The sequence below is a fragment of the Stenella coeruleoalba genome (assembly GCF_951394435.1).
Source record: "Stenella coeruleoalba genome assembly, chromosome: 17".
In the NCBI taxonomy this organism is placed as follows: domain Eukaryota; kingdom Metazoa; phylum Chordata; class Mammalia; order Artiodactyla; family Delphinidae; genus Stenella; species Stenella coeruleoalba.
This window is the reverse complement of record NC_137163.1, coordinates 71,379,215-71,392,945: the sequence shown is the minus strand read 5'-3', so window position 1 is coordinate 71,392,945 and position 13,731 is coordinate 71,379,215. Positions and strand designations below refer to the sequence as shown.

At 34.4% G+C, this 13,731-nt stretch overlaps 2 protein-coding genes across 4 annotated transcripts in view; one reads left to right on the top strand and one right to left on the bottom strand.

Annotated features, from left to right (window-relative positions):
• The window catches only part of TTPA (alpha tocopherol transfer protein), a 104,619-nt gene that overhangs the window by 64,646 nt on the left and 26,242 nt on the right, over positions 1-13,731 (bottom strand). The gene's annotated exons all lie outside the window — the stretch shown is intronic.
• YTHDF3 (YTH N6-methyladenosine RNA binding protein F3) overlaps positions 1-13,731 on the top strand; it is a 33,764-nt gene that overhangs the window by 4,564 nt on the left and 15,469 nt on the right. For 2 of the 3 annotated variants that reach the window (XM_079901344.1, XM_079901343.1), the window contains exons 3-4: positions 1,964-2,049; positions 10,543-12,138. In XM_079901344.1, coding sequence (XP_079757470.1) covers positions 10,561-12,138 — 1,578 coding nt within the window. In that variant the 5' untranslated portion in view covers positions 1,964-2,049; positions 10,543-10,560. The remainder of the gene's footprint in view (positions 1-1,963; positions 2,050-10,542; positions 12,139-13,731) is intronic. The other variant, XM_079901342.1, reaches the window with a different exon arrangement.

The window sequence follows — 13,731 nt, the reverse complement described above, 5'->3', positions numbered from 1 at the left end:
ATGACTATAGACTATTTACTTAGTGTATGAGATTATTTTCTTAGTCTCAGCCTCTTAGAATTAGAAGAAAAGATAGAGCAGATGAGTAAGAAGATCAATATAATATATATTTGGATAAATTTTAAGTAGGTACTTTTTTACTGTTTTAGCAGTGTGGACTAAACTTATGATAATCTAATGAATACAAGAGATAATAGTTGTAATTTTGAGATGGGTAGCTGTTTCAGATACTGTTAAACATGAACGTAACAGTGACAAATATGTACCAGTCCAGGCACGTAGTGAAGAATTCTTTTTCAGGAGGTAATAGACCAGGCATAACTATCCTTGATAGAGGAGTGGTAAAGGAGAACAGATATGTTAGAATCTCTTGGGCTGAAATGATTAGCCCACCTGAAATAACCTAAGGTACCCTCCGCTTTAATTTTGTTTCTAGTGGCTGTTACATATTTAAATTCTGGGGAGCACATTTAGCTCAACTCTGGCATTGATGCATTCCTTATCAAATGCAGTTAAGCCACCTCAGTGGAGCCAGGATCACGGTGACCTTGAGGTTTCTTTTGTAGTCTCTGAGGGGCAGTGTAGAATCATGAGAGGTCTACTTTGAAGACTTCACAGAGTAGTATTTTTTTGAGTGATCATTGCTACTCAGTGGGTGGCAAAGAACTAAGGGATTTTACCTATTTTTGCTCCCATGACTCTGTCAACTTGTATATTTCATTTATGTCTCTGAACTCATTGGAATGATTAGGGAAAATAAAGATGTTATGATATTATAGAAGAACACACAACGTAAATCCATTGCTCCTAACCTTAATTTATAATATTTTATATTTAAGTATTGTATTTAAAAATGCTGTATTTTTAAGCAACAAATTTTCAGGTATTGAGGGGCTTTTTTTTGTTTCCAAGAGATTAGTCGATTAGTCATAAGCTTGTTTATGTGGTCCTAAAGTAATTTTTAGTCCTGTTTGGATCTTGTAATATTTTATGTGATAATAATATCCAAGATTATTAAATACTGTCATTGAATACTCAGATGAGATGAGGTAGGTGCTATTAATAACCTCCTTGAATAGAGAAGTAGTCAGAGTTAGACAGGCTAAGTTACTAACTAGAGATTCCCCCAACTTCTCCGTGTTGGACTTGGGATTCAAACCCAGGATCTTTTTACCTTGAGTCTGTGCTCAGAGGCACTGAGACAGTGTCCAGAACAACAGCTTGATATAGAGCATTTATGGAAGTGATCTCTGAACAAATATGGCATTATAAATCACTCTGACTGGTTTTCTCGTATGTTGCAAGAGTAATCATGGTTATCTTTAGTGTCTTAGTTTTATTTATACTTTCTTGTGAAAGTCTTCATGGTTTTTTGTTTAGAGTAAAGGCCCTTTTTATTTAGATTTTTTTATGATAATATTTATTTATTGTGATATTGCTTCAAGTGAATTTTAGCCACTTTCTTTGACTGGAGACACTTAAGATATTTATTTTAACGTCGGTTACCAAACAAGGTTACTTATTTACCTTTATTGGACTGAGTAGTAAAGTGATTTAACAAAGGTAGAGAACGTTCAGAAATCTATCTTGTCAATAACACTGCTTAAAGTGGTTATTTTAGATTCAAACATAGCATTAGCAAACCCTTCCAACATTTTAATTTAACTGCTTACTACAGTGTTGAAATTGGGATATTTACGTTATGCTTTTAGTAATGAGAAGTGTATATATACTTTGTATTTATGTAATCTTGGGCCTATATATACAAGATTTGTAAGTTTTTGGTGGCACATAAATATTTATATCCAAAATTAAGTTAATCCTAAAGGGGGTTTTTAAATGAAAAGAACAAAGAACGCAGGATAAGTTTCCGATTTGATTTGAAAAATATTGAAAATATTAGGTTATTTTGTGAGTTTCATAAAGATAATTACAGTACATCTAATACAAACATATTTTTTAGTTTCAGTACAAAACGGTTCGATTCATCAAAAAGATGCTGTAAATGATGATGATTTTGAGCCATACTTGAGTAGCCAGACAAATCAGGTAAGTGTGACAGTCACATATTTAGGAAATTAAACTTACGTTAGTATTAATTGATTTTTTAAAGTAGGTATTTTAGTTGAATGAGGCGAACCCTAACATGAATTAACCCAGTGTGCCTACATAATAGTGAATAGCAGCTGCAGGCTTTTGGCACAAGAGGGTTCTTTGGAAATTGGAGATGGCTGAAACTAGATTATGAAATACAGGGATATGTATGTATTGTAGTTAGATTTTTTTTTTGACTGTTGAATTTAATCTTCTAATGCTGCCGCCATATCTTCATAGCTAAAACACATTATAAGGTTTAATTAGCTAGAAGTTTGTGGGAGAAGACTAGTTTGTGCCTGAAATTTTTGGTTAGTATAATTAAAGTTTTAATATAACCTGGTATGTAATCTGGTAGCATAGGAAATAGAATTAAAGATATTATAAACACACTTGCTTATATATTGTAGGCATGGAGAATTTCATCAAATCAAATAACTGGTCGCTTTTGAGGTTCTTCTGTGTTTGAATTTTTCACAAATAATCTTGTGATTTTTGTATATAGGAATAATTTATATTTAAACATTGACCAAAAGAATGGTATTTCTTAGTCTCTGTATGCCAATTCTGCATCTCTTTCTGTTTGTTAATAAAAATGTCACTACTAGAAATAAATTTAAAAAAAAACTTTCATTATTAACCAGTTTCTTCAGAGAGAACATTCTGGAATGAAACTGCTTTGTTGTTTTGCTTATAAAAAGACATATGAAAAATGTACCTTGAAATCTTAACCTAGATTTTTTTAGCTTATAAAAGAATAAGGAACCAAATATTGTTACAGAACTTTGCAGTTGCAGAGAAAATTTGAAAAAAAAGTAGTTTCCAATTTGTGGAATGTACAGTTATTTTTAGGACTTTGGAGAGCCATGGTTATGTTCAACCTGATCTACATTTATTTCTCTTTAACCACCCCCTTCTATCTGTTGATCTACATCCCTAGCGTATGTTGGGAGGGAATAAATAAATAAGAAAAAATAAAAATGGGTGATAAAAATCTATGAAAGTTTGGCTACTTTAAAAAAAATGAAAAAGTTCATTTCATTCTTATGTAATCTACCTTTATGATCTCAATAACAAATTTACTTTACACCTAAAGGTTGGGAAAGAATATATCACTGGAAAATAGGGCAAGATCATTTGTTGTGAAGTGTAGTGCAAGTTTTAAAAGAAATATATTCTGTTCTATTTGGTCCCATACAGTAATCTCAGTTAACATCCTTATGGCAGTGTTTCCAACTTTTTTGAGAAATTCTGATATAATGAGGTGTAGTAGATATTCTCCTAAAAAGATCTCCATGATCAGATAAGTTTGGGAAATTTATTTGGTTTACATAATTGTTTTTTGCTACTTGATTTTATACTTTTTGTATTTTAATGTAAAATGATTTTTTAAGACAAGGGTATGGTATGAATATTCTCTGACTGACTTGTTCAAACTCTATTTTCAAGAAATTTTAATGGATTATAAATGTTTGAGAATTGCTACCTGTGAGAATCTTCTCGTTTTATTTGGTAACAGATGTTTCATAATTTATTTGTCACAGGGGCTTAGAAGATTGGTTTTTTGGCATTCCACAGAGATGCTTCAGGTCTGCCTAGGGGAGACCTGGGGAGGGTAACCTGGATCCTACCCGTGCAGCAGCCAGAGCTGTGCTTTGCTTTTCATGTGTTTTTATATGTTGGAATTCTGCATAAGATTTCACATAAAGTGTTGGAAAGTCATTATTTTTTAAGACTATAAGGGCATTTACCTTAGTGAACCCAGTTTTTAAATTGAATCATAAAAGTTTCCCTATGTTGGGGCAAAAACATCTATAAAAGGTTTGTTTTAATGTGATGTTTAAATGGAAGGTCTTACACTTTATATTAATTAAATCACTTACTGATGTTAGCATCAATGTAATGTGTTCTTTAAAGAGAAGTCTTAAAGTTTAATACCAGTACGGCTATATTTTGCCTCCCTCTCCTTGCCAGTGCTGATGAATAGGTTTTCAGCAATTATCTTTCTGTAATAACTAAAAATAATTGTCTAACCAGGATACATATTTACCTTTTAAAGAATACTAACACTATAGAATATTGAAAACTGGGTTTATTGGAGAGCAGAATTGAAAATTATCTGAAATCTTAAAGGTAAGCTGTACAGAATTTAAATTTATCGTAGTTACTTAGCTAAAATAGAAAAGTTTTTACAAATTGACCTTTTAAAGTACACTATTGAAAAGTGGATTTATTGATGAAATATCTAAAGTAATTATTTTCAGATGTAAAGTTATGCAAGTATTTGTTGTACTGACCTAGCTGAAATAATTGGCTAATTAAAAAATTTTTCAACTAAATATACAGGATGTCTTTAAAATTAAATCCCTTCTTCTGATTTTAATATTACAAATAATAAAAATGATATTCTTTAGTCTAGAAAAGTTTTTAATGTTTGTTTTATATGCTTAGATCTAAATCAAATCAAACCCAGGGATGCTTTAAAAACAGGTTGTTGGCCTTTTACTTCTGTGGCAGCTTATTCTATTTTCTCATGCTCAAGTTCTCAGGGAATAATTTTCATAGTAATTTTAAAAGTAAACGTATGTCCTTCAGGACTTAAAATTAGTTCTCTGTAGTTCCTCGGAATAATCTGACGATTAAGTTGATTAAAAATTCAGGTTTAATTGGTACTGTTCAAGATGCTGTGTAGTTTGTGCATATACATTTGAAGAATAAATTGAAAAAAATGAAGTTTGAATTGGTCTGCCTGTATATATGGGGAAATAAATTCCTAGCCATGCTTATCAGAGAAGAGGTATAGAGAACTAAGACAGTAACAGATTTTTTCTGTCCGTGTTATTACTGCCCTTAGGTAAGGTTTTCATTATCTCTGCTGTTGGAATGATTTCTTAACTGGTAATTCCATATTGCCACTCAGCAGTCCTCTTAAAGTCCAAGTCTGTTGCCGTCATCATGTTAAAGACTTACCAAAGCTTCACCACAGTGGATATATTCACTATATGAGAGCCCTTAAAAGGGCTCCACTTCCCTCCCTGCCTCATCTTTGGTCAACTTTATCCATGTAACTTATTTAGGGAATAGGACTTCTTATTTTCTGAAAATATAAGTATTTTCTGAATATTTTCTTTCATGATCTCAAGCTTTCCATTTATATATATGATGTACACACACAGACTGTCATGTTTGTCACTTCATGAAGTCTTCTGATTTTCCAGTTACTTGCCCCCTCCTCTTTGTACTAGAGTTTTTGTTTTGCTTTCTTCTTATTTCTGTAACAATACCTATCAAATTGCAGGGTAAATATGTCTTCCCTACTAGACCTGTGAAGCGTTCCAGGTCAGAGACCATGTCCTTTATCTTATTTTCTAGGTTATCCAATGTACTCAAGGATTCTAGGTTGATTCTAGGTAGACTGGCACTGTATCTGGCATGTAGTAGGCATTCATTAAGCATTTATTGAATAAGTAGATTAGGTTAACTGCTAGAATTAGGGAATGAAGAAGTATGCTTGATGAAATATTCAGATTAATTGAGTATAATGTATGATACATTTTTTCTTATGACGTCTATGTGATTAAATATGCATCTTTTTTACTTTTTGAGAAGTACAATAATATTTTTAAAATAACAGAAGAAAATGTACATAAACATTAAAAGTATATTAAATTTCACTTAACTTTTTGTTAATCTAGTAGTTAGTTCTGGGGTTTGAAGTACCTCAGGTTCTTAATGGAAAACAGTTTCCGTTTTTCTATGCAGATGTGCTGTTTTTGGTGAATAATACCTCAACTGTTTTTTATTGAACTTCTAGGACATTGTACAATGTTCTTTCTTGGAAGTTTGGATATTTATGAAGTAAAAGTAGGTATTAAGTTACTATAACTGAAAGACTCAGTTATAATTGAGTTGTATTAAAGTGTCCTCAGGTCAGAACAGTAATCATGAATTTTTTCTTAGTATTGTTCAAGTTTTCTTTGAGATAATAGAAAAACAATTGACCTGACTCACAAGGCTAAGAAATGATAATTATAAATGATTTTGAAATTCAAAGGAAGAGTTTTTCATCTTTTCTATATTTTAGTTTTCAAATTAAAACAAGATTAACTCCTATACTTCAGTATAGCACTTTGCAGTTAACAACTAGATTTTTAAAGATATGTAATTGATTACAGCATTTTACCGACGAAGAAGCAGGGTTAGAGAAATTAAATGATCTGATGATCACTGACATAGAAACTGCAAAAGTAGGGAATAACTACTGTTGATTGAATATTTAGTGTGTCCTAGGTACATTATCTTTATTTCTTTTTAATATTCGAGAAAACTCAAGTTTTAAGTAACTTGATATTGGCTTCACACAGCTGGTAAGTACTGGGTTGGGATTAGAATTTAGTTACCTCGTGGCTTCACATCCACCTTCAGGTTGCGTTTCTAAGTTTATGCTCTAGGTAAAGGGTTTGTGGATCTGTTACTTTACAAGTATGTTTCATTATATCCATTGATTATAATATATCATTTTTTATGTGTACATATTGTTATTTTCCCCTTTTCAATTAGTCTTTTGAGTAAGAGGGAAGTGCCAGACATTTCATATCACTTTCTTAAAGGTTATATATCTTTAAACAACAAAGTAAAATTTCACTATTACTGACCAATTTCAGAATTATGAATAAACTATTTTAAAGTGATTATTTGGACATAAACTGTTAAATTGATTATACCTCGTTGTACCAGGTTTGAAGTAAAAGGTGAAAGAAAGTTTTGAGTTTCTGTTTTCCATCATCAGTAGGTGGAAATTTTGTTCCCCTTCATTCCACTTAGCTAGCAATTAAAAATCTATCTTACATTTAGCAGAACGTTTAAAAATATTTCCAATTATAATTGAAGCTCTGCTAATACAAAATGTGTTGACCATATCTTACTTTTAAACGTTAGTAGTTTCCTACAGCTTTGTTCTTACTAGAACCCAAACCAAAACCCTTGCCTTTTGGAAGGAAACTGCTTAAGTTACTTTCGTAAAGCTGAGGAAAAAACATCTCATTCAGCTAAAACTACTGAAAGAATTAGGAAATAAATAGCATTGTTTGATAAACAGGAGAAAGCAGGCCATTTATCCAATGTACTCAAGGATTCTAGGTTGTCCACTGTACTCAAGGATTCTAGGTTGGTAGCATAGAAGCACTGTGGATAGCTCTGTAGTCAGGTAGGGACAGCAGTTGCATCTCTGCTCATTAGCTTGAGCTGACTGTTTGACAAGGCCCTTGTGATTAATGGAGCACATTTTAAAGTAATTTAAACTTACCGTTTTGACAAAATTAGTAGTTTAGGGGTGAAGTAGTAAAACCCATGATTTAAAAAATAATTGAAAAGATATTTAATAAAAGGCCCCACAACAAAAGGGTGTGGACCTGCTCCAGCCCCAGAAGTGGCAGAATTGGTGAAAATTTGTTACCCATTTAATCTAATAATATAGCTTGGGGGGACTTTTTTTTTTTTTTAATAGGAATCAGTATATATTAGATAATGTGTTAAAACCGGGTTGACAGACTGACCCAGGGACCAAAACTTGTTTTCTTTGAGGAAACCCTTGAGCTAGCAGCTTTCTAAAGGGTTGTTAAAAGAAGATGAATATGGGACTGCAACCAGATGCTGTATTGGGCTTTTGCAGAGCTTAAAATATTTGCCTTTTGGCTCTTTAGTTTGCTGATTCCTGAGTCATGTGATGGATATAGACAAATTAGGAACCTGATGTGTAACTGTTGCGCAAAATTCAGCATTTGTGAGGGTGAAGTAAGAATATTCAACGTAAGTTACGAGTATAATTTTGCAAACACTTTATCATGATGAATGAACTTAAAAATTTTCCACTTTGTCTGTTTTTCCACTCCCACATCCAGGTAAAGACTTACTAAGTCCAGATTTCAACGCCAACATTCTAAATTAAAACTTTGAAACTGAAACTGATTACCTCCATATTCAACTCAGCTTCCTTATTCTTCCCTCATGTGGAATATATTCACTTCCCTGTGCAATGTGTCTTTAACTGTAGGTTTTCTTTTAGAATGAATATTTTATATCAGTATTTTTCACAATGTACGCATTCAGTAAGTGTTTGGTTAAAAAAGTAATAAAGGGAAACCTTTAATAACTCCAAAAAAACTTAAAAGTTAAAAAAATCTTGATTGTGTATGTTCATTAATATTGGCTAAATTTTGGGGCTTTCTCAACAGTGACTTCAGTATGAAGTACTATGAATACTTTTACTTTCAATAAATAATTTGGTGATTGAATTATAAACAGGTGTGTGTGTGTATATCCATGGCTACTGAAGCTTACTCATTATTAATTTCTTCAAGAATTTTTTTTTTTTTCTTCGAAAACCACTGTTGGTGACTTTGAGCTTCCCTCAGGCTTCATTTCCTTCATACTAATATTGTGAGCATTCTTTGAATATATTTTCAAATATGGTTAACAGTTATCCAATATAGTTAAAGAATATGTTCAACTAAATTAGTAAATGATTGACACATATATTTCCAGTTTTGAATACAGTGGAATATACTTAATATCAAATGTGTTTAAAGTCTTTTTTTTCTTTAAATAATGCTGACATAGTTGTTTTTTGTTTTTAAGTTCAGGTTTTACTGAAAACACTCAGTAAATCTATGTCTTAATTATTAACTTAAATGCAGCCTTTATTTGATTCTCTTGTCATTTTTATTTAATTATATGAGAGTCATTTGAAAAGGCAAAATATGAAATTAGCTTTCTTATGGACAGTGGACAGTTTTAATAGTTGTAAGGTATGTCACAAGTAACTTAATAGTAATAGTAAAGCATTTTAGTTTTCAATAATAGGCCTTTAAAAAATAAAATGAATTCCAGGTAGTATCTATGATGTAATTGTCACATATGTATATTGATATACTTTCTTGAGTGGGAAAGCAGTGGCAGAATAATCCCAAGAGAGTAACAGCCAAAAAAAACCAGAATGGATTTGCTCCATTTTGCACTTTGCTCCATTGCATTCTCCACTTTGCTCCAGGGAACTTAGAATGTCTATGTAAATAAAGTGAATAATCAGCCTTCAAAATGGTATTGACCCTTGGGAGGGGAATACAAATGGTCTTGACTAGATATTAGCTTAGTTTTTTCATCTTGCTTAATTTTACAAATTCTGAAGCTCTGTCCAAGGCTTTAAAAATCACACCTAAATCATAGAGTGAAAATCTATTACAGTTGTCCCTTGGTGTCCCTAGGGGATTGGTTTCAGGACCCCAGCTGATACCAAAATCCACAGATGTTCAAGTCCCGTATATAAAATGGCGTAGTATTTGCATATAACATGCACATCCCCCTGTATACTTCAGATCACCTCTAGATTACTTATAATACCAAGTACAATGTAAGTGCTATGTAAGTAGTTGCCCGTGTGGCATATTCAAGTTTTGCTTTTTGGAACTTTATGGAAATTTTTTTCCTGAATATTTTCGCTCCATGGATGCAGAACCTGTGGATTGGAGGGCTGGCTGTATCAGACATATTTTTGGCATAAGAAATGTACTTTCAAAAGAAATCTGTAGAATATTTTATTTTTTACATTGGCTAGTAACAAATTTGACTGAGTTTTTTCTTTAATAAGCTTTGATTTTTGGCAAATCACTAAATGGATGATTAATTTTATTCAAAATAAAGGTCAATTTAATTACAGTAATTCTGGAAAAAATGATAGGAACTTAACTATTTCTAAATTAAAATTCTGATTAGGAAGGTGATAAATTTGTTACGTAAAATTTAGAAAATAGGCACCTGTAACCAACCATTAAGAAACCATTAGGATTTTGTTTTCTTTTTCAAAATGAGCAAGGCAAAACAAAACAAATATGGATCATGCTCTAAGTATGATCTTGAATCTTTTTTTGTTTTTCCTCTCAGAGTGTGAACATTTCTCTATTCTAGTTTTTCTTTATGAAAGTACAAAATTTAATTGCTGAACTGGATTCCATCATAGAGATAAACTGTAATTCCTCTATTATTGGGCATAGTTTCCATGTTTGTTTAATCCTTGCACATAAATTTTTTGTTCATCAGTTGCTAAAAATAAAGCTAACAATCAGTGTCTCTGCAAACTTTATAAATCAGTTTTGTAGAAATTAGAGTATTTTTAAATCGTGCACAGAGGATCTGGCTCTTAAACAAAAATAATCCCTACCATATCCCCCCACCCACCTACCCCCGCAAAAAAATACCCTGTAATTTCATTACAGATAAAATAAAAAGTCATCAGTAAAGTTTTTCCTTGATAAAACGATTTGAAATTTTAACTTTATCTGGAACAAGTGCATCTGTTTTCCATTTATTTAAAACTATTTGATTTTACTCTTTCAGATGTTTCTCTGCCCCCTAATCTTATTTCTGTCCTGATTGTGGTCTTTTGTTTTCCAGAATAACAGCTATCCACCAATGTCAGATCCATACATGCCTAGTTACTATGCTCCATCCATTGGATTTCCATATTCTCTTGGGGAAGCAGCATGGTCCACAGCTGGAGACCAACCTATGCCATATCTGACAACCTATGGACAAATGAGTAATGGAGAACATCATTATATACCAGATGGTGTGTTTAGTCAACCTGGGGCATTAGGAAATACCCCTCCATTTCTTGGTCAACATGGATTTAACTTTTTTCCTGGTAATGCTGATTTCTCTACATGGGGGACAAGTGGATCTCAGGGACAATCAACACAAAGTTCTGCTTATAGTAGCAGTTACGGCTATCCACCTAGTTCTCTTGGGAGAGCTATTACTGATGGACAGGCTGGATTTGGCAATGATACTTTGAGTAAGGTGCCTGGCATTAGCAGTATTGAGCAAGGCATGACTGGACTGAAAATTGGTGGTGACCTGACAGCCGCAGTGACAAAAACTGTAGGAACAGCTTTGAGCAGCAGTGGTATGACTAGCATTGCAGCCAATAGTGTGCCGCCCGTTAGCAGTGCAGCGCCTAAGCCAACCTCCTGGGCTGCCATTGCCAGAAAACCTGCCAAACCTCAACCGAAACTCAAACCCAAGGGCAGCGTGGGGATCGGGGGCTCCGCCGTGCCACCACCTCCTATAAAACACAACATGAATATTGGAACTTGGGATGAAAAGGGGTCAGTGGTAAAGGCTCCAGCAGCCCAACCAGTTCTGCCTCCTCAGACTCTAGTCCAGCAGCCTCAGCCGTTAATTCAGCCGCCACCATTGGTGCAAGGCCAGCTGCCCCCGCCGCAGCCGCAGCCACAGGCGGGAGCGCAGCCGCAGGCCCAGCCTCACCAAGCACAGCCGCAGCCACAGCCGCAGCCGCTGCAGAATCGCTGGCTCGCTCCTCGGAACAGGGGGGCGGGCTTCCACCAGAACAGTGGAGGGGGAGGTGAAAACTTTGGTTTAGGTGTTGTTCCTGCCAGTGCTTCACCTTCAAGTGTAGAAGTGCATCCAGTGCTGGAAAAGCTAAAGGCCATAAACAACTACAATCCCAAAGACTTTGACTGGAACCTGAAGAACGGACGGGTGTTTATAATTAAAAGCTATTCTGAGGATGACATTCACCGTTCCATTAAGTACTCTATCTGGTGTAGTACTGAGCATGGTAATAAGCGTTTGGATGCCGCTTACCGTTCCCTGAATGGGAAGGGCCCACTCTATTTGCTCTTCAGCGTGAATGGCAGTGGACATTTTTGTGGAGTGGCTGAAATGAAGTCTGTTGTGGACTATAACGCGTATGCCGGTGTCTGGTCTCAGGATAAGTGGAAGGGCAAATTTGAAGTTAAATGGATCTTTGTCAAAGATGTTCCCAATAACCAGTTACGGCATATTCGCTTAGAAAATAATGACAACAAACCAGTTACCAATTCAAGGGACACCCAAGAGGTACCCCTAGAAAAAGCTAAGCAAGTGCTTAAAATAATTGCTACTTTCAAGCACACCACCTCAATCTTTGATGACTTTGCACATTATGAAAAGCGTCAAGAAGAGGAGGAAGCCATGCGTAGGGTAAGAGTACAGTGATTTTTGTGTGTAGGGTCTTTTTATTGGGGTGGTGTGTATGGATTGTAATCTTTAATGCCTTTTAATATTACATTCTGAGTTTAAGAACTTTACTCTGAAGGCAACCAACCACTTAGCTTAAGAAACAGAACTCTGCAGACCCCGGTGAAGGCCTCGGATGCCTTTCCAAGGGTAACCCTTACTCTGAATTTGCTTCCTGCGTGTTCATACTCCTCAGGTGATAAAGGTCTTTATTCTTTATCAGAGTCCTGAGTTGTGCATTTGTAATTAAGCAGACTTAAGAACTGGCTAGGGATTCTAGTCGCTAATCTTAAACTTTAATTTTACGGGAAAATGTATTTGGAGTTTGAGACAAACAGCTTTTAAAGTACTACATATTTTGTATTTATGATAAATAGATATTTTCCCCCAAGATTCCTGAGGCTTGTTCATAACTTGTACACTTAAAGCACTTGTACAAAATATAGTAAGGATTTGACTTTATAGGAAGGCAGCTTAGAATTGAGAAGTGGACTTAAACTCTGCAGAATTTGATTTCTAATTCTGTTATTTGCCCACTGTGAGACTCTTAAGGGAGATGTATCCTGAAGTTACACACTGTTTATTACTTGCGTCAGGTTGGCTGGGATTTGATCACAGAGCCCATAGAGCAGGACAGGCTGAGGAATATTTTCTGTTCCAAGCTACAAAAGTAAATTGCAGAGTCCTATTTATAGGAGGGAAAGAGAATGGATGGAATAGGCAACTAGCAGATTTTTCCATAGACAATACATTTAAATTTCAAATGAAGCAGGGCTTAAGTTAGAATCTTCTCCAGTAAATTATGTTGGTTACTATGGAAAGCTTCTATGTAGAAATTAAGATAAAGCACGAACTTCAACTTTATCTGTATGTAAAACATCAGTGATTCGTTTCTGTTGTTTCTGTTTGTGTGCGCCTGAGTATCCTGTGGCTTTTTAGTCTGTACAGAAGAGGGAATTGTTCAAATAACAATCCTCACCGCTGAATAATGTTGAAATAATGATCCTGCCAAACCTTATGGCATATAAATATCAATTAGGGTGCTCCCTGAAAATGCAGCTTCTTGAGACCCACTCAAGAAAAATCTGATATATTTGATAAGGGACCTGGTATTGTTACAGGCACCTCAGGTGATTCTGGTGCTAGTGATTGCTGTACTGAATTGTTAGAAATTTTGCTTTGGAATAATACGTATGACTCTTAAAGGCCCTGCTCAACCTTTCCAGTGAATTGCTGAATATAATTGAGTTTTCTCCAGGTTAAATGTGGGAAGTGAGGGAAAAAGGAGGATCAAGAGTAGCTTCTGAGTTTTTGAGCTCAGCAGTTGAGTAGATTGTCCCACTGTAAGTGCCTTTACAAATAGTGAATCAGGAGAAATGATTCAACTTTTCTTTTCTTCCATCACCCAGGACAGGTCACCTTGTACGTCTTCCCACACTTCTCCTCTACCCAGTCTGAAAATTTATCTTAGTTTTATTTTTTTATTATATAATTGTCTCAGGAATTATTTATGTTTTATAATCATATATACAACAATGATTTAAACTTTATTTTTTTATTTTT